At 58.8% G+C, this 26,928-nt stretch overlaps 1 protein-coding gene across 1 annotated transcript; it reads right to left on the bottom strand.

Annotated features, from left to right (window-relative positions):
* On the bottom strand, positions 1-25,889 carry LOC111145794 (espin like). Its single transcript, XM_022501015.1, has 9 exons — positions 25,596-25,889; positions 24,340-24,530; positions 22,558-22,744; positions 20,162-20,344; positions 11,927-12,058; positions 5,429-5,540; positions 4,324-4,436; positions 3,414-3,608; positions 1-1,590 (listed from the first exon to the last, which is right to left on the bottom strand). The coding sequence occupies exons 1-9, from the start codon at positions 25,887-25,889 to the stop codon at positions 1-3; spliced, it is 2,997 nt and encodes a 998-aa protein (XP_022356723.1).
* Between the last annotated feature and the right edge of the window lie 1,039 nt (positions 25,890-26,928).

Raw genomic sequence — 26,928 nt, 5'->3', positions numbered from 1 at the left:
TCACTCTCCAAAGCTGAACATCTCCGCTTCTTTCTCCTTCCAGAAGGCGAAGCTCCGGTCGATGTAGCCGCAGATGTCCTCACTGTTGAAGCTGCCCCGCTGGTGGCCAGGCCCCAGCCCTTGTGCTGCAGCCTCGGGGCTGCCGCTAGCGGTGGCAGCATGGGGCAGGGGCCCAAGGGGCGTCAGGCCTGACTTGCGCCCAGGCTCTGGGTCCCAGGCGGGGCTCCGGCTGGAGCCGAAGAAGCGGGCTTTGATGTCCTCGAAGCCGTCGGTCCAGGCCCGGCGGCCGGCGGCCACCTCGTCGGTCACCGCCTTATGGAAGGCCCGAGCAGTCTCCCAGCCGTGGGCGCCCAGGTGCTCGAAGACCTCGAAGCAGAGCAGGTGGCGCATTTTACGCTCCTCGGCAGGCAGGTCGCACTCCAGCAGCTGGAAGTAGCCCAGCATGAAGAGGTCCAGCGTCAGGCTGCCGTAGGGCACGGGCGCCCCACCCACGTGCGGCAGGAACTGCTCCGGGGACAGGGGCCCGCGGGGCCGCCGGCTCAGCCGCCGCAGCTGCCGGGCCGGCACGTGCGCCAGGATGGCCTTCCAGTTGCCCAGCAGGTGGGCAATGATGCTTCGCTGCTGCCACAGGTGGCCGAGCCGGGGGCCCGCGCCGGGCGGCGGGGAGGGCGGCGCAGGGCCCCCGGCGGGCTCCTGCGCCCGCGGCGCCCCCCGGCGGGCCTCCAGGGTCCTGCAGGCGGCCGTCTTGAGCGCCGGCGTGTAGGCCGACTTCTTCCAGTGGCTGAGGAAGAGCATGACGATGCGCTCCTTGCGCAGGTTGGCCAGGTCCGGGCTCGGCGCCACCCCCGCCTCCGAGGGGGCCTCCTCGCAGCTGATGCCCGAGTCGCTGGCCTCTTCCGCATCGCTCGGCCCGGGGGCCCCTCCGGCGCGGGGCTGCGAGGCTGCGGGCCCGACGCCTCCCCCGCACTGCCCCGGCCGGGTCCCCGGCTCGCAGGGACCGGGGTCTGGGGCGCAGGGCGGGCCAGGGGTGGACTCGAAATTGCCGCGAAGCGTCCGCACGGACACCCCGCACTCCTGGATCTCACGCTGCGCCGCGCTCCCGGGGGCGCTGGCAGGGGCCTCCCCGCGGGCCTCCTGTGGGGGCTGGACCGCGGGCTTCTCCTCGCCCTGCACCAGCCCGTTCATGCCCTTCAGCAGCAGGGACATGCTGCGCACCAGCCGGGCGATGTGGCCGCACCACAAGGGCAGGGGCTGCTCCCGAGACGCGGCCTCCGCGGGGCCCTGGGGCTCGGCCGCGGGTACGGGCGCCTCCTCCCCCTCTGGCGCAGGCCCCTGGGTTAGGAAGTGGCTGTTGACCGTGATGCGGACCAGGGGCGCGGGCAGCAGGGCCTGCAGCTCGGCCGCCAGCCGGCCCAGCTCGCTCTCGTACTCCTGGCAGCGGCGCCGCAGCTGAAGGTCCGCGATCTGCTTCTCCAGGTACACCAGGTCGTCCTCCGTTAGCAGCTCCCCGAAGGGGCCCAGGATAGCCTGGTGGGTCTGTGAGTACCGCCAGGCCGCCTGCCCCGCGGGGCCCACGCTCCCGCTGTCACCCTGGGCACAGGGAGGCCCGGTCAGCAGGGCCGAGGCCCAGGGTGCATCGCAGCTGGGAGAGGCTGTGTTCTGGCCGGACACAAGCCCCCGGAGAATGGCCTGGACCTAGGTGCCCCCTGGGAGACCCAGGCTCCTACACACCAGTGGGCCCTCACTGGGACTTAGAGCATAAACAAGGAGGTTGGCCAGCCCCAGTCCCGCGTCTGAGGCTCAGGGCAGCCACTCTGCCCTGTGGGGGCCCAGAAGACAGTGCCCCTGTTGTCACCCCCACATTCTCCTAATCTCAGCTCATCACTGTTCAGCCCAGAGGGTCTCTGTCCTCAGAGCCCTCCCAGACCCTCCCAGGCCCTCCCAGGTTCTCCCACCAAGCTCCAGAGCCTTCTGTGTTTGGGTAGCTGAGACAAAACAGGGCGGCTTCTCCCACTCTGCTCTGGGTTCTCCTGGTGGCTGGCCTGGCACCAGGATCCAGGCCTGCCCCCCCGTGCCCACGAACTCTGGGACAGACAGACAAAGAAGAACCCTGCGCTGGGCTCCCTCTGGGCTGAGGCTCTGTGCCAGCCTGATTTATTATAGCTCAGAGCCCCCTGAAGGAGGGGCCCCAGTTCACCACAGCGGGACCCAAGCCTCCACATGCTCGCTCAGAGGCCCTGCTCTGCCCTAGTAAGTTCTGATTCCTTGGCCCAGCAGACCCAGGGCATGGAGTGTTGCTGCACAGGGACAAAGCCTTTGGCCAGGCGGGGATGCCACTTCCCTCTAGCTGGGGCCAGCACTGCCCAGCACGCTGGACAGTGAATGACATGTAGCCATCAGCCACCCGTGGCTACAGAAACGGAATGTGGCTTCTGTAACTGAGGAGCAGGAGTTTGACTTTTGTTTCATTTTAATTAACTTAAATGGTCACAGGTGGCTGGCATGATTGCGTGGGACAGGGCAGCTGGGACCCAGGGCTGTAGAACACTCACCATTCAGACAAAATCCTATCCCTCTACATCCCGCAGCAACTAGAGGAAGCCTGCGACCACCCACATCAAATCATAGCTTCTCTGCTTCAGATTCCCAAAAGCTCCCCAGGGACCTGATGGTGAGCAGTCCTTCCCTCTCTGACCTCACCTCTGCCCATCATACCTCATTCACTCCGCTCTAAGGTACCAGCCTATGCATGCCTTAGGACCTTTGAACTTGTTTTCTCTGACTAGAATCACTTGTCCCAGATTCTCACAGCGTTGCTCTCTCATTACTTTCTGGCCCCCGCTCAGGGTCCCCTCCCCAGAGAAGCTGCCCCCGAGCACCCACATGGAATCCCTGCTCCCCTTTGCTCGCTCTGCTTCTCTCCCTGGCGCCTGGAATCACCTGGCCTGCCCGCACACACCCAGTGCAGTTGCCAAGTCCCCCTGTCTTTCCTGATAGAATGTAAGGGCTGGGAGGGCAGGGCCGGTCCCCTTCACTGCCTAGCACGGGGCCTGGCACGAGGTAGAGGTGGGATGAAAATAGTTAAGACAAAAGAGCATGTGGATAGACCATCTCTGACGGGGGTGGGGGGGGTGAGGAGGGGCCCAGCTTCCAGATCTGGTTCCCCTTCATGGTCTCCCAGAGGAGGAAGCTGGGGCCACAGAGGGGCACGCGATGGGGTGCCCGGGTGTCCAGACTCGAGGTGTGGGCCCAGGTACCCCACCTTCCACGTCTATTTGCCAGGACAAAGCCCCCAGCCCAGCCTCCGCTCTACCCAGTGGCCCCACTCCGCCCCATTCCTACCTAGCCCCACCCTGCCCTGCCCCACCGGGCCCCGCCCCTCTCCCGCCCCGGAGTGCCCTGCCCGGCCCCACCTGGACCGGGAGCGCCGGATCCTCGCCCAGGCGCGCCTGCAGCTTCCGCACCATCACTTGCCGCTTCCACTCGGGGATGGGCCGGCCGTGCTCGTCCTGCGTGGGCACCAGGCCGTCGAGGTCGCCCGAGGGCAGCCTGTCCAGCTGCAGCGCCACCAGGCAGTTCGGGGCGTCTTCCGCCGCCATCTCCTCTCCCTGTGCAGACTGGGGGTGGTCACTCAGGGCCCGGAGGGGATCCCGCCCGGCATCGGTGGGGAGGGCCTCACGGGAGGAGGGGTGGGGGGTGGGCCAGGGAGGGACAGAGAGCCCCAGCCTGGTAAGCGTTGGCCTCTGAAGACAGGGATCCCCGTGTCTGTTGTGGGATCCAGGTATGTGCATGGGGGCATCGCTGGCTGGAAGAGGCAACCAGAGATTCCTCCCCTCTTCTGTACATGGCAGAGAGGAGGTTGCCACGTGGATGCACAAACTCGCTTGGGGTACAGTTACATAGAGAAAGTCTGGTGGCCAATTCTGAACCGCAGGACTTGTCAGAGCCTAATGTGTGCTCTGTAACTCTCCAAGAGAGGCAGCACCATGCAGCACGTCCCAAACTTGCACTGAACCTCTCAGGGGCTGAAAGTCCCCGGGACCCATTCAAGGAAAGGGTGGGTGGGTTGGATTTATAATGGCCTCACGCCCAGAAAGAAAAGGAGAAAGAGGAGCTGGCCTCCTCCAGTGGGTCCTAGGCTGGGTGGGAGACCCTGAGGAAGGAGGGCAGCAGACCCCAGGCCCACCCACCCATGGACAACTGCATCTCTGCCCCAGAAGTGACCTGGCCTGGGCACACATAGGACTCTGATGAGAGGCCAGCTGGGCTTTGTGGGTTGGTTGGGGAGACGGGGACACAGGGGTATGGAGGTGGGAGGCGTACCGTGGGGACGGCCATGGTGCTGGTGGTGACCCGTGGGGGAGCTGCCCAGATTGTCTGCTCCCTCAGAAGAGGCTGGTCAGGCTGGCCAGACCAGGCTGGGCTGGGAATCACCACTGCTGGGGGAAGGGAAGCAGAGTCAGGGGGCTTCCCAGACTCTGAGAAGGCAGGGGAATGAAAGGAGAAAACCCTGGACCTGGGGCAGAACTGGCCTTCTGGAAGGACCACTAGACTTGGAGCGGAAGACCCCAGCCAGTCCCCCAACAAATGGCCCAGGACTCGGGACACTGATTTATCACCCAGCATCTCTGGGCACCTGCGGTTTAACCCCTCCCCCGTTGAGCTGGCAAGGGCAGAGGGTTGGGCCAGCTGGGGACTTACTGCAGTCCCATCAGACTGCAAAAGATCAGAACTCTCCTCTTCCTGGCCCTCCCCAGGACCACACCCCAACCAAGAAACACACCCTGCACCATACACACACATGCACACACACGCACTCCTTCATATGACTATGGAGACCTGTGCCACGAAGCGGGGCTTACTCTCATGAATATGGGGACTGCTGAAATTTTTCATGCTGTTCTATTTCATTTTGCTAAAATAGTCCCAAATCCTTAAGAGTCCGTACCCGCCTCGGCTAGCCCACGGATGCTCCACCTGCTGGGCTCTCCGGCCAGCTGCAGCAGACCCAGAAGAGCCCCAGGCCCCAGAGACCTGACCGTCGAGATTTACCTCTGGACAAGCTGAAGCCCCTGGAGAGGGGACCAGGCTGCCAAGGATCACACAGGCAGGACAGCCAGGCCCTGGGGGCTGGGAGCTCACACAGGGACCCTGGAGGGGGGAGCAGGGGACCACTGATTTGTAATTACAAGCATGTGTCATGGAAAATGTTGATCCTCACTTTAAAGAAGTAACCAGGACAATGAAGGAAATGTGGAAGCAGCTGGGGCTGGGAGACAGGAAGGATGGCTCCAAATCTGTCCTCACCGTGTGGCACGCCCAGCGTTCCTGCAACCCACCCCCTTGAGGGACCTCTGAGCTGAGGGCAGCAGCACCCACTCCTGCCCTCCATGGTCCAGGCCAGTCCTCCCTGGAGATGTGTACTCACAGGTGGGGCTCCTGAGACCTGAGCCCCTTGTTCCTTCCTCTTGGGAGTGCCTTGCAGCGGACAGCGGAGGAGGGGGGAATGGAGGCGGCGGTGGTGTCATCAGGAGTGGCACCTGGGGGCAGAGGGACCCGGTCAGCAGGAGGCCCAGGTGGGCCTTGACATGGGCCACCAGCGATCCCGCTGGGGCGGTGAGGAGGGCACAGAGCAGGCTAGCCCTGGCCCAGTCTCCCAGGGGTGGGGTGGGGAGTGGAAAGCTGCCATCAACACCACTGCCAGGGGAACCGCACCCTTTATCTAAGGGCCTGGCTCCCGGCCTTTGGAGATGCTGGGCCGGGGCTGGTGTCAGCTTGGCTGACCTCTCTCTGGCCTTATGAGACACGTGCACACCCATCACACACACACCCATGCATGCATGTATACACACGTGTAATGGATACAACACACGTGTGCATGTGCACACGCACATACATACACATACACACGCACACACACACATACACACTCGTGCACGTCCACAGCCCTCCCTCGCTGTCCCGGACTTCTGTGCTGAGACAGCCCGCCGGAGAGGAGTGTGGAGGGAGCATCTTGAGGCATCCGGAACACTTCTCAGACACACCAGCAGGGGCCGTGTGGCTGTGGCCACACCTCAGAGCGGGGTGCTGTGCCAGGACCCACCAGGCAGTGTCCAGGCCAGCCCCCTCCCCAAGGCCACTGGGAAACAGAGATCACCAAGATCGGACCCCCGGCACTGCAGAGACCCCCAGAACTCACCCCTGCACCCTGCCCCACTCCCAGGGCAAGGCACAGACCTGACTGTGGCCACCTCTCCTGCCTCCCCAGGGACACTGGTTGCAGCCAGGAGGAGCCCTGGACCTGGACGCATGTCCCCAGCTCACCCTGAGCAGCCTCAGCTCTGGGGACTGACCACCCAAAGCCAAGACTTCTGGCCCGGCTGACCTAGCAAGCAGGGGCTGTGAGCCGCAGGACCGCACTCATCTCTCCGTGTCCCACCGCATGTAGCAGAGAAATTCTCCAGGACGACACCAGAGACAGGCTTGTCACTTTTTGGCTGAAAGCTGAAAGTTGAAGTCGGGCCAAGCCCATCTCGGAGGGCAGACTCCCATGCTCCCTGCTCCCCTGGTGTCACCGTGATGCCCTTCTCCCGTGGGGCTGTCCCCATGTGCCTCTCCAGCTCACAGGGCCACAGCTGCCGGCCGTCGGAGCACCCCAGCCTGGCTGTCAGAGGGCAGCTCCTCACCCCTCCTTGCTGTGGGCGGCAGAGGGGGGATAGGCCTCCAGGCTGGTGCTGGAAAGAGCCCTGAGCAGGACACGGCTGCCTGGCCTGGGGCTGGGACCACGCTGTCACTCAGTTTCCTGCTCTGCTCTCTCTGCGTTAAAGTGCTTCAACATTTTGCAATAAGAAGCCCAGCGTTGCTGTGGCCGGTCCTGCTGGGGCAAACCGCTCGGCCACCCTGAGTGTCCCCGCACTCTGTCCCACCTCCCAGCAAGGAGGCACAGATCTTAGGGAGCTACTGGAGCTTGGGGGCACCCTCAGGAGAACCCCTGACCTGCACCCGCTGCCTCTAGCCCCTCAATTGCTCCCCTACCCAGGACCCTCTGCCCACCATGGCCACTGGAAAGGAACACAGCCTGAAGCCCCGTCTGCCAGCCACCACGCACCTCACACGTCAGTCTTTCCAGGAATCCGGTGGAGAGCCCAGGAGTCCCAGTGCTCCATGGGTGGGGGAGTGTCTGCCGGCCCCCGGCCTGGGGGAGACCCACAGAGGCAGGGGCTGGGTTGAGCACAGGGAGCTGCCACAGTACTGGGCTGTCAGGGCTGTCCCAACTGCCGCCCCCAGGAGCGGGAGGCGTCGCATTAATATTTGAAGACTGAGGTATCAGGTGGCCAGGCGGGCTTGAGGCTGGGTGCCGGATCCCTTACCATGGTACCTTAACCCTCCATGGGGCAGGGGCCATAGGAGCAGACCCTCGGGATGCGGGCGAGGCTTGAGACCCCTGGGTCATGGGAGAGGGAGAAGCTAGCCAGAGGAAAGCCCCAGTACTGGACCTCCAGCCCCAGAGTAGCTCCCAGGGCACAGACAGGGAAACCAAGGCTCGCTGGGATGTGGGGAGAGCTGGGATCAGAATCTTATTTGAGACCCCCAGTCCTTGCTCCAGGAACCCCTTGAATCACTGCTCCTTGGGTCAGGGGCATCAGCAGTGGAGGAGAATGCTGATGGGGGGTGCCTCTGGGGGCTGGGAAAGCCCTGACACTGGTTGGGTTTCTTGCACTCCTATTGAGGATGCAAAACCCTGGCTACTCTTTATGTGGCCATTTCTCAGGGCTGCATCTGGAAGGAGGGACCCAGAGGGATCTCACTGCTCACTGTAAAATGGGGGTTCCCCAAGCTCAGGGGTTCTCAGCTGTGACACCAAACTCCTGTGGGCACAGTAGCCATCTGTATCCATATCGCGTTATGCAGGGACCTGGGGGGCAAGGGGATCTAAGCAAACATAACACCTGCTCTCTGCAGTGGTCTTGGACAATAGTGTCTTCTTCCAGCGTCCATGACACAGACCTTGGCTGGCTTACGAGCTTTAAGCAGGACCAAGTCAGACCCTGAAGCCTGGGGCCTCCCCCTGCTATCTCCTACCCCTCTCCCTAAAGGAGTAGGCTCTTGGGGTTAGGGGCAAGAAGCTCCCCTCCCCCGCCAGAGCGCAGGTTTGGGCCTCAGGGGAATGGACTTGGGCCCCAGTGCTGCACCCGCAGCCTGGGGGAACTCATGTCACTCTCCTGGCCCCAGCTGCACCCTCCCCCACCTCCAAGGAGAAATGAGGGGAAGTCACACCTGGGGCCTTGGTTTCCCCTCCTGTAAGTCAGGAAGATGACGAATTACGGGGAGGTGCCTGACGGGCCAGCGTAGGGGGCTCACACCTCATCGGCGTGTTCTCACCTCTGAGCTCTACCCGGGCCCTGTCTGCTGTGCTGTTTCTCTGGTGCCGGGAGAAGCCACATCCTGACACTAACCAAGTCTGCAAGGAGCTGAAGGGGCTCAGATGTGGGGCTCCGACCTCTGGGTCCTGAAGGCTGGGCACATGCCCCATCCCCAAATTGGGCAATTGCTCTGAGGTCAGTGGTTGGCTCGGCCCTTTCCGGGGCCTGCCATCTCCTTTCCTGTGTTTTGGTGAGATTTGAGCAATGCTGGGTCTGCCATGCATTATACATTGAGGACAGCTGTGGCAAGCCGGGTTACAGGCCTGTAATGCCACCCGGGCTGAGAAAATCATGACCCACAGATGGGCGCCGGACACCGGTCACCACGGCTGAGATTCAATTACTGGCGGCACCGCCAGGCCCCACCCCTCACCGGAGAGGAGGCTGCCCCCAGGGAGTCTCTTGCCCTCTCTGGGCCTCAGTTCCGCAGCAAAGGGTGCTGGAGCCCTTGTGACCTCGGGGAGGGAATGAGCACCCGCTGGAGACCTCAGGAGCATCTCCCGCCACCACTCGTCCCTCCTGTTTCACAGATGAGAAACTGAGGCTTGGAGATGCCACGACCTCACCAGCCAGGAAGAGCCTCTCCAGCCCTGGTGGGTGCAAGTACAGGGCCAGGGCCAATAGGACGGGCCGGTGCTATGGTGGGGGATGAGGGGCTGCCTCCCCTCACACCTGTTTGGAGGGTCCGGCTTGCCAGCCAGGGCTGCTGTTCCCAAATGCCACCACCTGGTGGGGACCTCACTCAAGCCTGGGGCCCTGCAGCCAGAAGCCCACCCCATCAGAGAGGCCCAACCCTTCGCCCAACCCTTCGTTGTGCAGAGGGGGCCCGAGGGCCAGATAGTAGGAAGACCCGGCAGCTGGACTAAGGCAGGGCCTGGCCTCCCCAAGCCGAGAGTAGGCCTGGGTGCTGGGAAGCGTGGACCCAGGTCCTGCAACCCAGTGGCCGAGGGGGCGCCTCCCACAGGCACAGCCTGGCTCCCCAGGCCACCTCTCCTGAGACCCACAGCTCTCCCGGGGACAGGTGCGGCCGCCCTGTATGTCTTCCACCACCTCCTCTGAGCCTGGCGTGGGAAGAAGCCGGCGCAGCGACCTCTGGATATTACATTTCCATCAATATTGCATAAGGCGCCCGGCACCCCCCTCCCCAGCGCCAGGGCCCACAGCTGACACCCCGTCCTCCTGCTAAGCCAAGTCTGCATGTGAGGCAGGTGGCCTGGGGGGGGACCCACACCCCCCACTACCCTGGGCGCTCACTTGGGCTCCCCAAGCTCTCTGCAGACACAGCAACATGCCTCAAAAACCAGGGCTTTGTGGACGGGCTGGGCTCTGCTGGTCACAGGCTGGGGAGCTGGGGAGTCCTGAGAGAAAAGAATTCTGCCTCAGATCCTATGGCGACACCAGGGACACAGCGAGGACAACCCGAGATGGGCCGCTTCTCCACGGCCCCAGGGCCGTCGGGAGAACACCCAGAACCCCACCCCTGGCCGCTCGAGCTGGGCCAAGTGGCCAAAAGGTTCTGACAGATGTGCCGGGGCCTGGGGATGGAGGGCTGAGGTCAGAGACGCTGCCCAGACAGGAGGCCCAGGAGTGGCTAGGCTGGGGACTGGCCGGGACCTACCCACTGGCAGCAGGGCCACGCCCACCCCCCTCCTGATCTCAGCTTCCAGGTCGGCCACAGGGACCACCGAGGGGCCAGGAGGGACCCAGGTGGCCAGGACATTCCCAGCCTGTAGACTCTGGAGCTCTGCCCACTACACCAGGAACCTGTCCAGTCCCACAAACTCCTCACACCCAAGCCCAAAAGACAACCTTTTACCAAACAGTAACCAATGGAACGTCTCATACATAAATCATGTCATAAAGAAATGACTTCCAGCAGTCAGGGCAGTCCTCAGTTCCTAGACTGCGACATCAGCAAACCCCTGTGCCGCCCCAGGCCGCAGCAGGCTGGGAGGCAGGGCCGGGGGAAGGATCGTCCCACAGGCCCAGGACCAGGGAGGACTGCAGCTCTGCCTCAGTTGGCCTGGGATGCTCCTGAGGGAAAACGAGGCGCAGAAACCCCTCGGTGAGACCTGGCATGGGGGGGGCGTGTCACATCTCTGGACCTTGGTGCTCTCACCTGGAAATGGGGCCACATGATCCCAGGGACACTTTCCAAAAGGGTGGCCACTAAATTGGCAAAAGCCATGGCCGGTTGGGACTAATTTGTCATAGCAGCTGCCTCGGACCTGGAATGGGGACAGGGATGGGTGGGAGGATGCTGGGGGTCCTGGTTCGACGCAGACATCACCCACGAGAATACCCGTCCACCTGCCCACGTGTCTGTGTTTGTTTACTTGCTCACATGCCCATGGGTCCTCTCCATTCAGCGCACGCTGTGGCCTGTCGTGCACAGGGGGCTGGGGACAGCAGGACGGATGGGATTCTTGTCCTTGTGGATGGGAAATATCTCAGTGAGGGGTAAGCCACGAGGGCCACACCCAGATGGGAGTATGGGACCAGACTTGCTGCCTTCTGGACGGCCATGTGACTCAGAGCCCTGCTCCCACCCCCGGGGTACCCTCAATCTGACAGTGTCACCCCACAGGCGCCCCAGCCATGGTCCAGCCACAGGCCAGCCCTGCTCCCTGCCATAGCCTGGCCTAGTCATGACCATGGCCCTTGTCTTGACCCCTGCCACTGACGCTGTGGGAGCCCCAGTCAGGGCCTCTGTCACAGCCCCAGTCATGGTCCCTGTCATAGTTCCAGTCACGGTCCCTCCCACGGCCCCAGTCATGGCCCCTGCCACAGTCCTTGTGATAAGCCCCAGTCATAGTCCCTGTCACAGCCTCTGTCACAGCCCCAGTCACAGCCCCTGCCACGGTCCTCGTGACAGCCCCAGTCATAGCCCCTGTCACAGTCCCAGTCATGGTCCCTGTCATGGTCCTAGTCATAGCCCCTGTCACAGCCCCTGTCACATTCTCTGTCACAGCCCCTGTCACATCCCCAGTCAAAGCCCCTGTGACAGCCCCTGTCACAACCCTGTCACGTCCACAGTCAGGGCCCCTGTCACGCCCCTATCATGCCCCCTGTCCCAGCCCCTGTCACAGTCCCAGTCATGGTCCCTGTCACGGTCCCAGTCATAGCCCCTGTCACAGCCCCAGTCATAGCCCTGTCACATCCTCTGTTACAACCCCTGTCACATCCCCAGTCAAGTCCCCTGTCACACCCCTATCATGCCCCCTGTCCCAGCCTCTGTCACAAACCCTGCCATGGCCCATCACAGCTCCTGCTGCAGCCCCATCATGGCTCTGTCATGATCCTTGTCACAGCCCCTGCCGCAGCCCAGTCCCAGAACTGGGCCAGATGACTTGTGGCACTGGCTCTGTCCTGGCCCAAGACCATTTCCCTGGGACACCAACCTGGTGTCCATAATGAGCTTTCTCCATAACGTGCTGTCAGGGGAGCCACGGACCCTGTCACCCCAGCCTCCGGGGCTGAGGGGTGGGCACCATGAAGCTTACCGGCCCGGCTGTCTCCCGCAGGAACTGGGCACAGTCCTGGTGTCCATGGTACTCTGCCAGGTCTGCCGCCGTGTAACCATCTTCATCTCGTAAGGAGGGGTCCACATGGTGGGAGACCAGCGTCTGGCAACACTGCAGGGAGGGGACACACGTGTGACCACTTCATCACCTGCTTGTGCCCACAGCATTCACCAGGTGTGATGGAGGGCAGGCACTGTGCTGCCCCATCACACAGGTGGGCAACTGAGGCCACCAACAGCTAAGGAACTTGACCCAAGACCCTGCTATTGTTCACTGCAGGGCCAGGGCTCAAATCCCCAAGGCCCACCCACCACTGCCCCATCCAGGCAGCAGCAGCGCGAAGCTCCACAGGCACCAGCACACAGTCCCAGATGGGAACCAAGGCACCCGCAGTCAGGAACTGCCAGACGCTCAGCTGCTAGTAGGTGGTACAGCTGACACCCTGGCTGGGCAGCCTAATCCTGACCTTGCCCTTGTAGTCCATGCCGCAGGCTCTAAAGGCAGAACCAGTGTCTGTACAGCAATGCTGGGAGGTATGTGTGTCATTTTCACAGGAAGAAATGGGAAGATGGAACCATAAGCTGATCACTGCAGGATTTGTGAGCAGGGGGTGAGTGATTACAGATGACCAAGACCTTCGAGGTGACTGTACCAGAAGCAAAGCAGGTGGGCGGATGGGTCCCATCAGGGACTAGAGAAACAGGTCCCCAAGGACAACATAAAATATCCATTAAATGTAAAGTCACCTTCCTAAAGCATCAAAGAGGCAAAAAGGAAGTGAGGAATTACCAAGCCAAGCTCAGGAGTCAGGGAAAATCTGGAGGGATAAACCTATCACTCAGAAGTGTTTCTGCACTGAAAGCACAGCCTCACAGGACTAAGGAGACCAGGAAAAGCCCAGGGTCCTCCAAAGGTGAGGGCTCCAATTTATCACCTAGCACTGTAGGCTGAAAGATCTACCCTCAGAGTAAAGGTAAACCAGAAGCCAGCCAGCCTCTGCTTCCTTTCACCCAGTGGCCCAGGGAACTGTGAGCCTGGAATGTGGAGTGGGAAGGTCCTGGGCTCACAATTCCCATGGATGCCTGACAACCAGAGGAAAATAAGGTTTCACCCAAGGCCTCACATGACTCCCACAAATTGTTTTTCAAATATAAGTTCCAGCATAGAGTCAGACAAAGCCAGGAGCCCAAAGAAATAAGATACCAGAACAAGAGCCAGAAGACCCAACTCACCAGGAAATAGACCCACAAGGACCCAAGAGCTAACAGAACACTACTGGGCTTATTATTTTCAAGGGAATAAAAATCAAGCTTAAACATTTATGCGTGGAATTATCAACCATGAAAAGAGACATGGTGCATTTAAATGATGATGGTTAGTAGGTCAGGAACATAGAAATAATGACCACGTGAAAAACTGAAGCTGTAGGAAAAGTGAGCAGAAAATCAGTCAGAAGCAGCCATCCAGATGCAGCACAGAGAGACAAAAAGCTGAAAGCAGAACCTGTCTGTGATACCGTTTGTGGCAGTAAACCCAGAAAGAGGAGAAACAGAATGGATGCAGAAGTCACATCTGCAGGGATAATGGCTGGGAATTTCACAGAACTTAGGGAAGCACCAAAGCACAAATTCAAGATGCTCATGCAATCCCCAGTGGGAGAAATAAAGAGCAATCTGCCTCACGTCATCCCCATAGTAAAATTGTAGGAAAGCAAAGACAAAATGAAAAACCTTAGAAGTGACAAGAAAAAGAATGATTATCTTCAAAACAGTGGCTCCTCTCAGCTGACTTCTTTGTAGAAGCCACCAGGCAATGAAAGAATGACATTTTCCCAGCACCAAAGGAAAATACGTGGAAATTTCCAAGAAACGATTCTATACCCAGCAAAAATACCCTTCAATAGCAATCATGAGATAAAGGTAAACAAAACAAAATGAAACAAAGAATTTGCCAGCAACACTCTCACACTAAGGGAACATCTGAGGCATCGGCTTCAGACTGAGGGGAAGAGATTCCACAGAGGAGGCCAGAGATGCCAGGAGGAATGAAGATGACAAAGTAGTAAATTTGTGGATAAATTCAAATAAGCCTTTATTTTTTGACTGAATAAAAAACAATAATGTCAGATTTTTTTTTTAACTGCAGAAATAAAACACATTAAAAATGGTGCGACCCCATCAGCCTCATCCCCACCCTGCAAGCTTTCCTGCTCCCTTCTTCCTTGCCACTAGCCTCTAGGCTGTGCCTTGAAAAGCTTAAGCCCATCACAGGAAGCTGGGGGCTGCTGGGGACCATTGCACTCACACCCTGGAGGCTTGTCTAAGAGATGGGGAAGCGAGTCCTTCCGATACCATTCTGGAGTGACACATGAACCACTCGTTCAGCCCCAATGTCACCCTGTGAGGTTTATTACTGTGCCTGTGCTACACAAAATGACAAGAGGCACGGAAAAGGATGGGAAGCCTCCCCAAGGTCATCCTGCTAGGAAGTGGGGCAGCCTGGATTCAGCTGTGGCTCTACGAGCCCGTGGTCTTCATCACACCCGAGACAGAGGAGCATCCCAGGACAGCGCAGGGCCTGAAGGCACCTCAAGGATGAGCTGGTCCAGGATCCTCCCTGCCATCAGTCCCAATGCCCTCTTTTTTTTTTTTTTTTGCAAAAGTTTCCCGACACTCCTTTTGCTCTTCTGGCATGAACACAATTGATAATACAAGTTGCCTGCACACATAAATTTAAAATATTATGCTCTAATGTAAAGGAGGAAAAAATAGTTTATAATTTAAAAAACAGGCATGTTACTATGTGAATATTTGGGCATGGCTGCACCAAAGACCAAGTCTGCTGTCCGTACCATGAAAAATGAAGGAAGGCACTCCAACAGACAAAGCAGATTACTGAGTGTCCTGCTTACACTTCCAGTTATTGTCCCTTTCCTTCACTACCTTAGAGCCAACTACTCTGCAAAGTGTATAAAACTGTTCATGTTATAAGGGCTCCAGGTGGCTCAGTGGGTTAAGCCTCCTCCTTCAGCTCAGGTCATGATCTCAGGGTCCTGGGATCCAGCCCTACACCAGGCTCCCTACTCCGAGAGGAGTCTGCTTCTCCCTCTCCCTCTGCCTACTGCTCTCCCTGCTTATGCTCTTGCTCCATCTCTCCCAAATAAATAAATAAAATCCTTTTAAAAAAATGTTCAGGGGGCTCAGTCAGTTGGGTGTCTGCCTTCAGCTCAGGTTGTGATCCCAGGGTCTTGGGATCAAGCCCCACAGCAGGCTTCCTGCTCCGTGGAGAATCTGCTTCTCCCTCTGCCCTCCCCATGTTTGTGGTCTCGTGTACACATGCTCTCTCTCTCTCTCTCTCTCAAATAAATAAATATGTTCATATGATAAATGACTTTTGTCCAGGGAAAGCCTAAATGCAAAATGTGTACATGGAATGCAGTCAATGATCTCCCTTGTCAGTACTGACTGGTTTTGCATCTATTTGGGAATTCACGTCATTATTCCTTTCTGGTGAAATATTTGTTTATTTTACTCCTGGTTATATGAATTACTTGCTTTCTTCTTAATTAATGAGGTAAATAAAAATCTTTGACACAGGCTCATTTTATAGTTGAATGAGCATCATGATTATGAGCACTTTCAAAAATTATCGCTGAAAGGGGCACCTGGGTGGCTCAGTGGGTTAAAGCCTCTGCCTTCAGCTCAGGTCATGATCCCAGGGTCCTGGGATCGTGCCCCGCATCGGGCTCTCTGTTCCGCAGGGAGCCTGCTTCCCCCTCTCTTTCTGCCTGCCTCTCTGCCTACTTGTGATCTCTCTCTGTCAAAAAAAGAAAAAAAAAAAAAGTTATCGCTGAAAGTACCTACATGTCGAATCACTACAGATCTGACAGTAACGCACAAGATGGGTGTTGCCATTGGTGATGCCATTTTTCTCAGCAAGTGGTTCGTGGTAAAGTGCAAATAAAGCAAAATACTATCTTCCCTCACCATGTACAGTAGGATCATTCTTGGAAAAGCCTTACATATATTGACACTATGAAAAATACTGGGGTGTGTGTATACACATAATTGAATTTAGGTTCTAAGCTTAATTATATACACTTGGGAATAGCAGGTCCCCTTGTGTCCCCTCCACCACGGGTGCCTCAATCACTGGAAAACCAAAAACAGTCCTGAAATTTCCGACACCCACTGCAGAGGGTCCTGCCCTGTTGAGAACCAAATGCTCTTGTGGTTCTTGAATCCTCGGTCATGTCCTAAGCAAGTGTGTTCAATAACTATGTGTCAGAAGAGTGAGTATCTGAATGGAGGAGAGTGAATGAGCGGATGTCAGAGGCTCTGACGATTAAACAGGCCTTCGCTGCACCTCTCATAGGAGCAGAAATCCCACTGAGGCAGTCATGCTCCCATTACCTCTAGGAACTCTTAGAATACTCAGTAGTAAGTTCACTTCTTGAATTAGTGGCCACAGTAAGTTAGAGTTAAAACTGAGTTAAAACCACTCATCTGAACCCTGAGAGAGTCTTATTTACACCTGTCTTCTGTCGTTTCCTTTTCAACCTCATCAGCAAAGCCCCAGACGACACCCCATCAAATGGCAACTTCCTTCTCCAAACAGCCATGGCATCTCACGCCCTCCTCTCGAGATTTCCCAGCAGTCTCTTAGCTCGGCATTAAACTTAGTTCCATGCTGTCACCAGCGACCCCTTACGGCCAACCCTGGCTCCTGCTCTCTGTTTTGTTCTAGCAGCTGACTGTGTCTAGTCATCTCTCCCTTGCCAGAAGTCCGGCTCCTTCTCCTGTTCACACACCACTGTAAGATCCACTGTCTCTATGAATTCTTTCTAGATTTGCTGAGCCAATGCTATTCACACAGGTAGTTCTTGAAATTGTACATCATAATCCCCTGGGGCGTTTTAAAAGTCCGGATACCTGGGGGCCCCACCCAGAACCAATCAAATCAGGATCTCTGGGCAGGTGGAGCCCAGGTGTTTGGATACTTTAAACCTGTCCTGGACATTCCCAGTGCACAGACAAACTTAAGAACCACCACATAGCACTATACACTGCATCTAAAATCCCAAACAAAAAGTTAGCTATTAAATTCAGCTATGTAGAAGAGACAATTTATCATGGTCAGTTTGCATTTACTCCCGGAATGCAAGGGTGGTTTAACATTTTAAAAAGTAATCAGAGTAGAAAGAAAGGTCTTGAGATGTTTGCCCACCTATGTTCACTGTGGCACTGTCCACAACAGCCAAGTGTGAAAGGCAATCCAAGTGTTCCCTGATGGATGAAAGAACAGAGGCAATGTGGGCCCATCCACACAAGGGAATGTGACTCAGCCTTAAAAAGGAAGGAAATCCTGTGTCCTGCTACACCATGGTTTAACCTTGAGGATATAACGTTGAGTGAAATAAGCCAGTCACAAAAAGATAACTGCTATCTGATTCTACCCTTGTGATGTTCCTCGAGTTGTCAGACTCATAGGGACAGAAAGTAGAAAGGTGGGTTCCCAGGGCTGGGGGATGGGGAGCAGGGAAATGTTTCATAGGGACAGAGTTCCAGTTTTGAGAGATGAAAGCTGGGAGGTCTGCTGTATAACAAGGCATATAGTGAACATCACTGCACCATACACTTAGAAACAGGAGGAGAAGTTGGCGTTTTAAAAGATTTTATTTATTTGAGAGAGAGAGAGAGAGAACTAGCGCATGAGGCAGGAGGGGCAGAGGGAGAAGCAGACTCCTTGCTGAGGGGGAGCCTGATGTGGGGCTCGATCCTGGGACTCCAGGATCATAACCTGAGCTGAAGGCAGACACCTAACCGACTGAGCCACCCAGCTGTCCCAGGAGGGTAAGTTTTATGTAACGTATTTTTAAACTTCAATTTAAAAAGTAAGCAATCGGTATAATTCACACCATTCAAAGAATAAAGACCGTTGATATAGTAAAACAAAACATGTTAAACAATGATTGCTCCCTTTGGAGGCTGCTGGGACACCAGCTCTTTATTCTTAAGTTTTATTCCTAAAAATGAGGGGAATCTGTCCCAGCTAAGGAGCCTATGGAGACCTGAAGACTACATGTAGTGTGGTATCCTGGAGGGAATTTTGGAGTAGAAAAAAAGACATACGGTAAAAACTAAGGAAGTCCGGGGGTTGTCTGGGTGGCTTTGTTGGTTAAGCGTCCAACTCAGTTTTGGCTCAGGTCATGGTCTTGGAGTCATGAGATCGAGCCCCAAGTTGGGCTCTACACTCAGCACGGAGTCTGCTTGTCCTTCCCCCTCCCTCCCCTGCTCATGCTCACTCTTGAGCACATGCCCTCTCTCTAAATAAATAAATGAATATATAAGTCTTAAAAAAAATCTAAGGGAATCAGAATAAAGTATGGACTTTGGTTGGTAATACTGTATCAGTTTTGGTCCACTAATTGTGGACCAAATGCACTATGCTGATTAAGTGGTTAATGCAGGCAGAAATGGATGTGGGTCTTTGGGTTCCTCTGCCTGTACTAGTGTCTCGATTGTTCTACAATCTAAAATCATCCTGAACTACTCTAAAATAAGAATGTATTTTAAAGTTGCAGGGGAGATCAAGAATTATCCTAGACTTCCGGGACAAAGCAGATTTCCGGAACTGCGAATAGATTAGTGGATGCAGCGGACAAACTAGTAGTGTGCAGTTCCTGTTTGGCCTCCGAGTCTTGAGCAATAAGGGAAGTGGATACTGGATGCTCTGGGCAGGCTGGCTCAGAGATGATAGTAGGACCTCACTATGAATTATTGTTAGGTGTGATACTGGTTTGAAACTGTGTTAAAAAACAAAGGGGATCCTTATCTCTTGGAGATGTGGGCTGAAGTATTTCTGGATAAAATACTGTGAAGTCTCTAGTTCACTCTTGAATAATACAGCAGCCAAGGGGGTGGCGGAGGGCGGGGCGCCAGCCAGGCCTTGCCGATCTCAGGCTCTCCCGTGGATTCAGGATTTCCGTCAGAAGAAGACTGAAAGCAGATCTGTTCTGGGCTGTGTGGCCTGAGTTATTCTGTTTCCATATGCAGAGCGGGTGAGGACCCACAGGCTCTGGGCTTATCTGTTCAACTCCTTGGGCTCGTAATGAGGATTTCATTTGCAGAAAGCCACGGCTCCAGCCGCCTTCCTGAGAGGGTCCCTCGGGACTTGGGGTCCCCTCACCACCTCCAAATCTTCTGTTGTCCCTGCCCTCGGGCCCGCTGCCCCCCTCCCTGGCTAGGAATGGATGGAAGCTGGGGAGACAGAGCTGGGGGAGTGAGCCTGCAGGGTTGAGTGGTGTCTAAGGAGGAGAGAGGGAGTGTAGCTGGGGTGGGGAGTCGGGGGAGTGAAGAGTCAGAGAAAGACCATTTCACAGCTGCAGTGAGCTGGGGTCCTGTCTCCTTTGCCTTCTTCCAAGGGAACAGTGCCTTCCTGTGACTGTGCTTGCTGCAGTTCATTTTACCTGACTCAGCTGACACTGGGCCACGTGGGGCCCCAGCCCCACTTTGGGTTCCAGCTGTGAACAGCTGTCCGGAAGCAGAGAGCCTGACTGGGGCACTCAGCTGTGATCTCAACAACATCCTCCCTCTGGACTGAGCTGCGGGTGGGGCTTGGGGAAGCAGATCCCCATTGGGGACAGTGCTCCGTGGGGCTGGGTTGGGGAGGCGGAGGAGGAAAACTGTGTTTTGCTCTCAGACTGGCCTTGCCTTTCTGTGAGGTCAGTGTGCAGGGGTGTGCAGGGTAGGGGCCCGGCCGAGGGCTGGGTCTATTCTCAGTGTTGGACCCTGAATATTTAAATGTCACCCCGTTGACTCCGGGTTCCTCATGTTGTCTCCTAGGGGCTGGGCCACGCGAGTCCCTGAGATTTCTTGGATGATATCAACAGGGCTACCCTCACACCTCTGAGCGCAGCAGCCAAGGGTTCTCCTGGGACAGACGACACACCCTGGGGGTCTCTGTGCAAAGGAAGAGGTGTGCACGGAGGGAGAGCCTGAATTTGGCCCCCAGGTAACTCAGAGTCTGGGCCCTGGGCAGTGACTGCTGTCTCAGCCACACTTTACCCACCAGTATAAGGGGAACCGTGACTCCTCTCCCACTGGGCTGCTGAGCGGGTTGAATTATTTCTGCAGGAAGTGCAGGAAGGGGGAGCTCCCAGGCCTCCAGCTTCTGGGAGCTCCCAGTCTCTACATTCCACCTTGCTGGCCTTACCTCCATGTGCCCGTTCTCAGCTGCATCATGGAGGGGGGTCCCTCCCCAGGAGTCTGTCGTGACAGGGGCGCCCATCAGCAGGAGCCGGTCTAGAATGGGTGTGTGGCCGCCTTGAGCTGCAAAGTGGAGGGCTGTGGCCCCCTCATTATCCCGTGCTGTCAGGCCAATGTCGGTGAAGGTGACCTGGGGAAGATGGAGGAGGAGGACCCGCTGAGGAGGTGACCCCTCGTAGGGAGGTAGATGGGGCGGGCAGCGAGCTCGGCACAGAAGCGGAAGGCGATCCTCCCCAGAAGCCAGTGAAACTCCAGGGGCCACTTCTAGGAAAATTCTGCCTTCCTAATGGAAGGGGCTGGTGGCTGTGGTGTCACCCTGTTTCTCCTTCCTCCTACCTTGATGTGGCCAACTTTCACCATAAGGGAGAGGCTGGGAGAATGCAGAGATGCAGCCAGATGGGGCTGGGTGTCTGACCCAAAGACAGCAAAGCCTCCTGCTGCTCCTACACTCCCATGTGGGGGGGACACTGGAGGTCCAAGTTCCATTGTCACCTGCAGCCCAAAGCGCGCCGGCGGACCTGATGGTCAACTGTGTCTGCTGGGAAAAGACCAGTGAGCCGGGAACAGAGGCCCTCCTGTCAGCTGGCCCCCCTGAGGGGGGAGGACGCCCCGCTCCGGAGTCAGGGACCCAGCTGGGAGTCTGCAGTGGGAGTCACGTTGGAAAGGCCCTTCTGGCCCTGAGAGCCCGTGACCCTGGCTGCTCCTTCCTTTTCCCTGGGATGAGCCCCCACAGTGCTCCCTCCTGCGACCCTCCCTGTCCCCTTGGCTCCCCCAAAGCTCTGACCTGCTTCTCCCCCAGCACACCCCTGTGGCTCAGGGCCATGGCCAGAGATGCCCGGCACTCCCCACCCCAGGGACCAAGAATCCAGGTGCGGAGACAGGTACATTTCTGGGGGGCCCGCAGTCTGAACCGGACGGGGTCAGAATGACAGGAGAGGGAACGTGAGGACAGTTCCATGGGAAGGCCAGGGTGGGGATGCTGGGCTTTCTCCTGGGAGTGGAGCTGCTCTCAGCAGGAGCACCCGTGGGAAAGTGGCCAGGGTAGGGGGGACCAAGCCTCACAATGTGTGTGTGTTTGCCTCTGGTGGGGTCTCAGGGGCGAAGGGCCAGCCTGGGTGGGAGAGCGGCCAAGGGAGGCTGGAGAGTAATGCTGGCGGCTCAACGGCCAAGGCAGGTGGCTGGATTTCATCATTTGTTCCTTGGTTCATCAACTTGCTGGGTCAGTGTCTCCAGAGCCCGTGCTCCGCGCCAGGCCCATGGACGTGGTCCTTGCCTCCCAGAGGAAAATTTATAGGCTCTCAGGTGCTGGTGTCATGGAGGGAAGACAGAGGACAGTGGGACAGAGGGCTGGCTGGAGTGGCGCTATCCTAAACGGCAGGGAGGGCAGTGGAGGAGGGGTTCTGCGCCCTGGGGACACTGCCGGGGAGAAGGCCCCTCGGGAAGTATGGGAGGTTCTGAGCAAGGAAGGGTTTTCTCGTCCCCCACAGTGGCCAGTGTGCCTTCAGAGACGCCAGTCACATCCTGCCTTTCTTGGCTCAGGGCCTGGCAGGAGCTCCCAGCCCCTCAGGAAAGAACCCTGGTCCTCTCGGGGCCTCTGCCTGTCCCTACTCCCTCCGCCCCTCAAACCAGGCTCTCTCCAACTTGGATTAAAAGCTGGGCCCTCCTCATCTGGGCAACCCCCCCTTGCCCAACCACTTCCTGCGTCTCCTCAGGGAGACCCCCCTGACTCTGAGATCTCCCCTGGGCCTCCGTAATGAACTCTCCAGGGTCCTAGAGACCTGGCCTGGTCTGGTTTCCTGTGGTGGAAGCAGGAAGTTCCCAGCCCATGCTGGGAAAATGCATCCCCCCGCCCGGGCCACTATGTGTTCTGGGGTCTCAGGGCTTCCTTCCAGAAAGAGGCCTGAATGCCCCTTTCCCGGGGCCAGAAGGGAAGAGACCGGGCGTTGCCTGGGGCTCTGAGACATCAGAGCAGGAAGTGGCTGAATGCGGGGCCAGGAACAGCCAGCGTCTGCTGGGGACCACCCGCCCTGAGGGCTCCAGGAAACACCCCAGGACTCCTGGGAGAGGGTCACAAAAGTCCTTACTGTCCTGCAGGGGACACTGCCCATCAAGGCTGCACTCCCGGGACCAGCCTGGGCCTGTACACATGGGTGCTCACGGTGATGCCCCGGGAACATCTGATCCTCCACAGCCTCAGGGGTCCCCAGGGGTCCTGCAGGCAGATGGAGATCCCCCACCCCAGCCAGGCCCTGCTAGCTTGGAGGGGGCTCTGGGACCAAGGAGGGAGCAGGTGCCAGCCGCCTCTGACCTCCCATGCCCCCAGCACCCTTAGCACCCCCTTACCAGCCAGACGACCAGTGAGTAGTGGCCGCAGGCAGCTGCGGCGTGGAGCGCACTCATGCCATCGAGGGCTCGCAGGTGCACATCAGCTCCACAGTCCTTCACCAGAAACTGGGCCAGGTGTAGGTGGCCCTCCTGGCAGGCCAGGTAGAGTGGGGAGGCCCCAGTGCGCGTCTGCCGGTTCACACCACTGTGGGGGAAGGGGAGGATCAGAGAGTGTTTGGGGGTTCTTGTAGGAGGCAGAGCTCCTCCAACCCCCCAAGGCCCAGATCAAGGGGCGGAGAGACGCAGCCCCCCTTACTGGCTGAAGGGCCCCCTAGCAGGTCACCTGCATGGGTGTACAGGTTGTACACAGCCTTCTTACCCCCGACCCCACTGCCCCCAACCGCTGGGACCCTGGAATCCAGCTCTGCACACTCCCTTTTGAGTCGACCAGCTATTCCCAGGACTGGGGCTTGCTGGTGGGTGAACAGCCTAGTGGGGCGGGTGGTGGGCAGGTCATTGAGCCTCCAGAGCCCAAGGCCTGCTCTGCAGGAAAGGGGCATTGTGAGCAGTGCCTGGGCCTGGCATCCACACTCCAGGCTCCAGCATAGACGGAGGAGGGTCACAGGACTCCCTGATCCCTCTGTGTCTCTGAGCTGCTACGGGGCCAGGTGAGTTCTTGGTCCCCAGTGGAGTTCTGCAGGGAGGGACAGTCCCTGACCCAGGCTGACCCCAGCACCTGGTGATGCAAACTTCGCCTGTGGCCCCATGGTCGGTCCAGGTGGGAGTCAGGGTGCTGGGCACGAGACGCCACACACTTGTGTGTTTTCATGTGAAGTCTCCAGGTTTTAAATGGTAAAAAAAAAGACTTTAAAAATGGAGTCTAACAGACCCTCTGTGGCTGGCCCGGCCCAGGGCACCCCCAGTGTCTGCAGAAGCAAGTCCCAAAGACCAAGGGGGTGGGCTGAGAACACCAAGGGAGAGAGCGCTATTCCAAAGCTGAGCTGTTAGGCCTTGTCGGGGAGCAAGTGTGGGGCAGCCGGAAGAGCCAGCCCCCCAGCCAAACAGGAGGCACCCCCAGGAGAAGAGGCATGACTGGAGGCCCGTGGGTCATCAGGGGGAAAGGCTACATCAGGTGAGGGGTGGACACTAAGTCCAATACCCAGCCAGGCCAGCAGTCCTGGGAATGGGGGTAGGGAGGCCATGAGCACGACATCCCCAGATGGCCCATCTTGGTGCCCACAGCATCCTCTGCGTGGGCCAAGGACTAGACAGGCTCTCAGGATGAGGAATGGAAGCCGGGCTGCCCCCTTCCCCAGCTGGCCCCATCCCACCCCTGCCACACCCCGTGTGCCCACACCCATTCTGGGCAGCAGGCATAGGGCCACAGGCATGAGACTGGCTGCCCTGGAGGCGTTCCCAGTGCCGGGGAGGGAACAAAGTGGCAGGACCATCCGGGGTCCCCTGACTAGGGCCTCAGGACCACCTGAGGGCACTGTAGGCCTCTGCTCATGACTGGAGAGCGCGCACCTTCCCAGCTGGGGTAGCATGGGTCCTGACATGGCCCCAGGCAGACCAGGAGAAGCCTGAGTGTGTGGGGGGGGGCTTCCTGGCCCCCCATTGCCCCGCTCTGTGCAGCTAGACACTGCCCTCGGCCTATAGGATCAAGGTCCTTCCCCCTGGTCCTGAGTCTCATGGGCCCTGTCCCCCTGCACTGGCCCCACACTGGGCCCTCCCTGCTCCCCCAGCCTTCCTGGGGCGCACTCTGGGGGACGGCCAGCAGGCGGTGCTCTGGCGGCTCACCTGCCGTGGGCTGCGGCCAGGAGCTTCAGGCAGGTCAGGTCCCCGCTGACGGCGGCATGGTGCAGGGGCAGGGCCCCCTCCAGGGTCTCCAGGGTGGCCGCGTGGCCCTCCCGAAGCAGCCACTGCACCAGCAGAGGATGCCCGAAGCGGGCGGCCAGGTGCAGCGGGGAGACGCCTGAGTTATCTTGGTCCTACTGGGCAAAGAAGGGCAGGTGGCCTTCTGTGGCAGGCCGGGACCCATCCCGGCAGGGCAGTCCCAGCGCCCAGGAGCCCGCCGCCCTGCCCGCATGCTCTTCCCTCCCTGCCGGCTGAGCCGGGTGGCCTGCTCAGAGGGAAAGGCATGGCAGGGACGCAAGTCCAGGTCTTCTGAGTCCAGACCCATGATCCCGCTGCTCCCGGGCCCCTCTCTCAAGGGCAGTCACAGCCCTTTCTGCCCTCGGCTCGCAGTGGGGTTTCCATGGGCCCAGCCTTGTCCATGTCGGGCTCTGTGGTCTGCTGCCTGTCCCAGGGCCCTACCTCTGGGCCTCTGTCTCTGACCGCTGCTGAGCACCCGCCTGCCAGCCACGAGTCCTCGCATTGAAGCATTCCCACGGCAAGCAGCTGGCAGGCCTGGGCATGCCCCCAGGCACAGAAATAGGCACCGCTCCCCGCACCCCGCTTCCCGGGTTGTGGGAAGAGCCGATGGGACCCATGAGTCCTCCCTGTCTGGGACCCAGCACCCCTTCTCGGAGAGTGCCCTTACATGCCCCATTGGAGCTCGCCCACTGTCCCACGTCCTCCAACTGCACAAAGTGACCCCAGGTGGGCAGGAAAAGGGAGAGGGTGGGCGCTGCTGGAAATGCCATTGCCTAGATGATTCCTGAGCCTGGAGACCCTCCTTCTTCCCACTGCCCCCCACAGCAGGGCCTGGGCTGTCAGGCACCGAGGCCTCCAGCTGTACAAGCCGGGCCCCTAGATCCTGAGCCTGTGTGCTCGCCATGCTCCTCTACACACTCCTGTGTGGACCCTTTGGGAAACAGGCCCCCAGATCCGGGCTGATGGGAACCCTGGCAGGCCCCGCTGGCCAGGTGAGGCCAGGTGCTCCGACCTGGGGGAGGGCAAGGGGAGAGCTGCTCTGTGCCAGCCCAGGAGTTGGTGCTGGTTTGGGGGCAGGCGGGCGTGCCCATGCCATGCACAAAGAGTCCCTAGGACTTCCCGGCTTCCGCTCCCTCAGTCCACATGGACATCAGCCCCTCTCACGGGCTCGCCGCACTCACCTGCAGCCCGCAGCCTCCGTCACGCACCAGCCAGCAGAGCTCGGCCAGGCTGCCTGTGGCCGCGGCGTCATGTGCCGGGGTGGCCCCGTTGTGGGCCCGCTGGTTGCCGGGCAGCTTGGCCTGCTGCACCAGGAACTTGACACAGGCCAGGTGGCCAGCCCGGCTAGCGTGATGCACCAGGCCAGCCCCCAGGGCGTCAATGATGCCTGGGCCCAAGGCCCCGGCCTCCAACAGCCGCTTCAGGGTGGCCAGGTCCCCGTCCTTGGCGGCCGTGAGCGCCCGCTGCTCCTCCATCCTCCAGCCCAGGCCACCGGTGGCTCTTGGCGGCTTACGCACAGGCCCGGGCTTCCTGTTTCAGGCGTGGACGGAGCTCCCAGCTCCTGTTACCCGATAAGCAGTGCACAGGGCAGATGGGAGACGGGGGGGGGGGGGGGGGGGGGGGGGGGGGGGCCCGGGGGGGGGGCGGGGGGGGCCCCCCCCCCCCGCCCCGGGGGGCGGGGGGGGGGGGGGGGGGGGGTGGAGGGCCTCGGGGCCTGGGCCTCGCAGCCCTACCCCAGCCACTCCCTAGTGCCCAGGGCTGTGGTGGGCAGAGGGCTCGGAGTCTGGGGGCAGGGTCTGCCCTGGGGTCAGGTCAGGGGTGGGTGCTGGCCAGCAGATGCTTACTGTGACTGGGCTGGGCCTCATCCTCTTTCCGAGCAAGCACTGGGGAGATGTGCCGTGTCTCTCACCCTGAGAAGGACTTCCTGTGTCTAGTGGGTGTTTATAGTTCCCAGGATCCTTCCAGGAAGGCAGTAGGCTCCCCAGCACACGCTTCCTCTCGTCTAGGCAGCAGCCCCGAGAGCCTCTTCTCACGGAGGGGAGACACCCGTCCCTTGGGGGGCCCTCTCTGGAGAACTGACGACCACGTGTGCTGGAGTTCCATGAGGTCTTCACCCCAGGATCCCAGGGCCCGCCTGCCTGCTGACAGAGCTATGTGGGATCCTGGCCCTCGGCTGGCCTAGGGCACAGGAGCTCCACGAACGTCTGAGGAACAGCCGCTCGCCGGAGCCAGCTGTGGGCCCAGGGCCCTAACATGGGACAGGAAGGCTTCTGAGGCGAGTGAGGGTCTCTGAGGCTGTGGCTGAAGGTCAAGGGGCTTCCTTGAGGGCAGCCACACTTCTTTTCCCAGACTCTTCCCTTTGGTGGTGCTAGGTGCCCACGGCTTTTTCCCGGGCCCACTGGGATCAGCGTGGCCTCTGCCTGGAGGCAGCAGGATGCTGACTTTAGTGACCTGTTTTCTAGGGACTTGCAGAGACACAGTCTCAAGCGAATATCTTCAGCTGAAGCCTGATCG

Source organism: Enhydra lutris, unplaced genomic scaffold, assembly GCF_002288905.1.
Source record: "Enhydra lutris kenyoni isolate GAN:26980312 unplaced genomic scaffold, ASM228890v2 scaffoldscaffold1, whole genome shotgun sequence".
NCBI classification, from domain to species: domain Eukaryota; kingdom Metazoa; phylum Chordata; class Mammalia; order Carnivora; family Mustelidae; genus Enhydra; species Enhydra lutris.
This window is presented reverse-complemented; position numbering and strand designations above follow the sequence as displayed.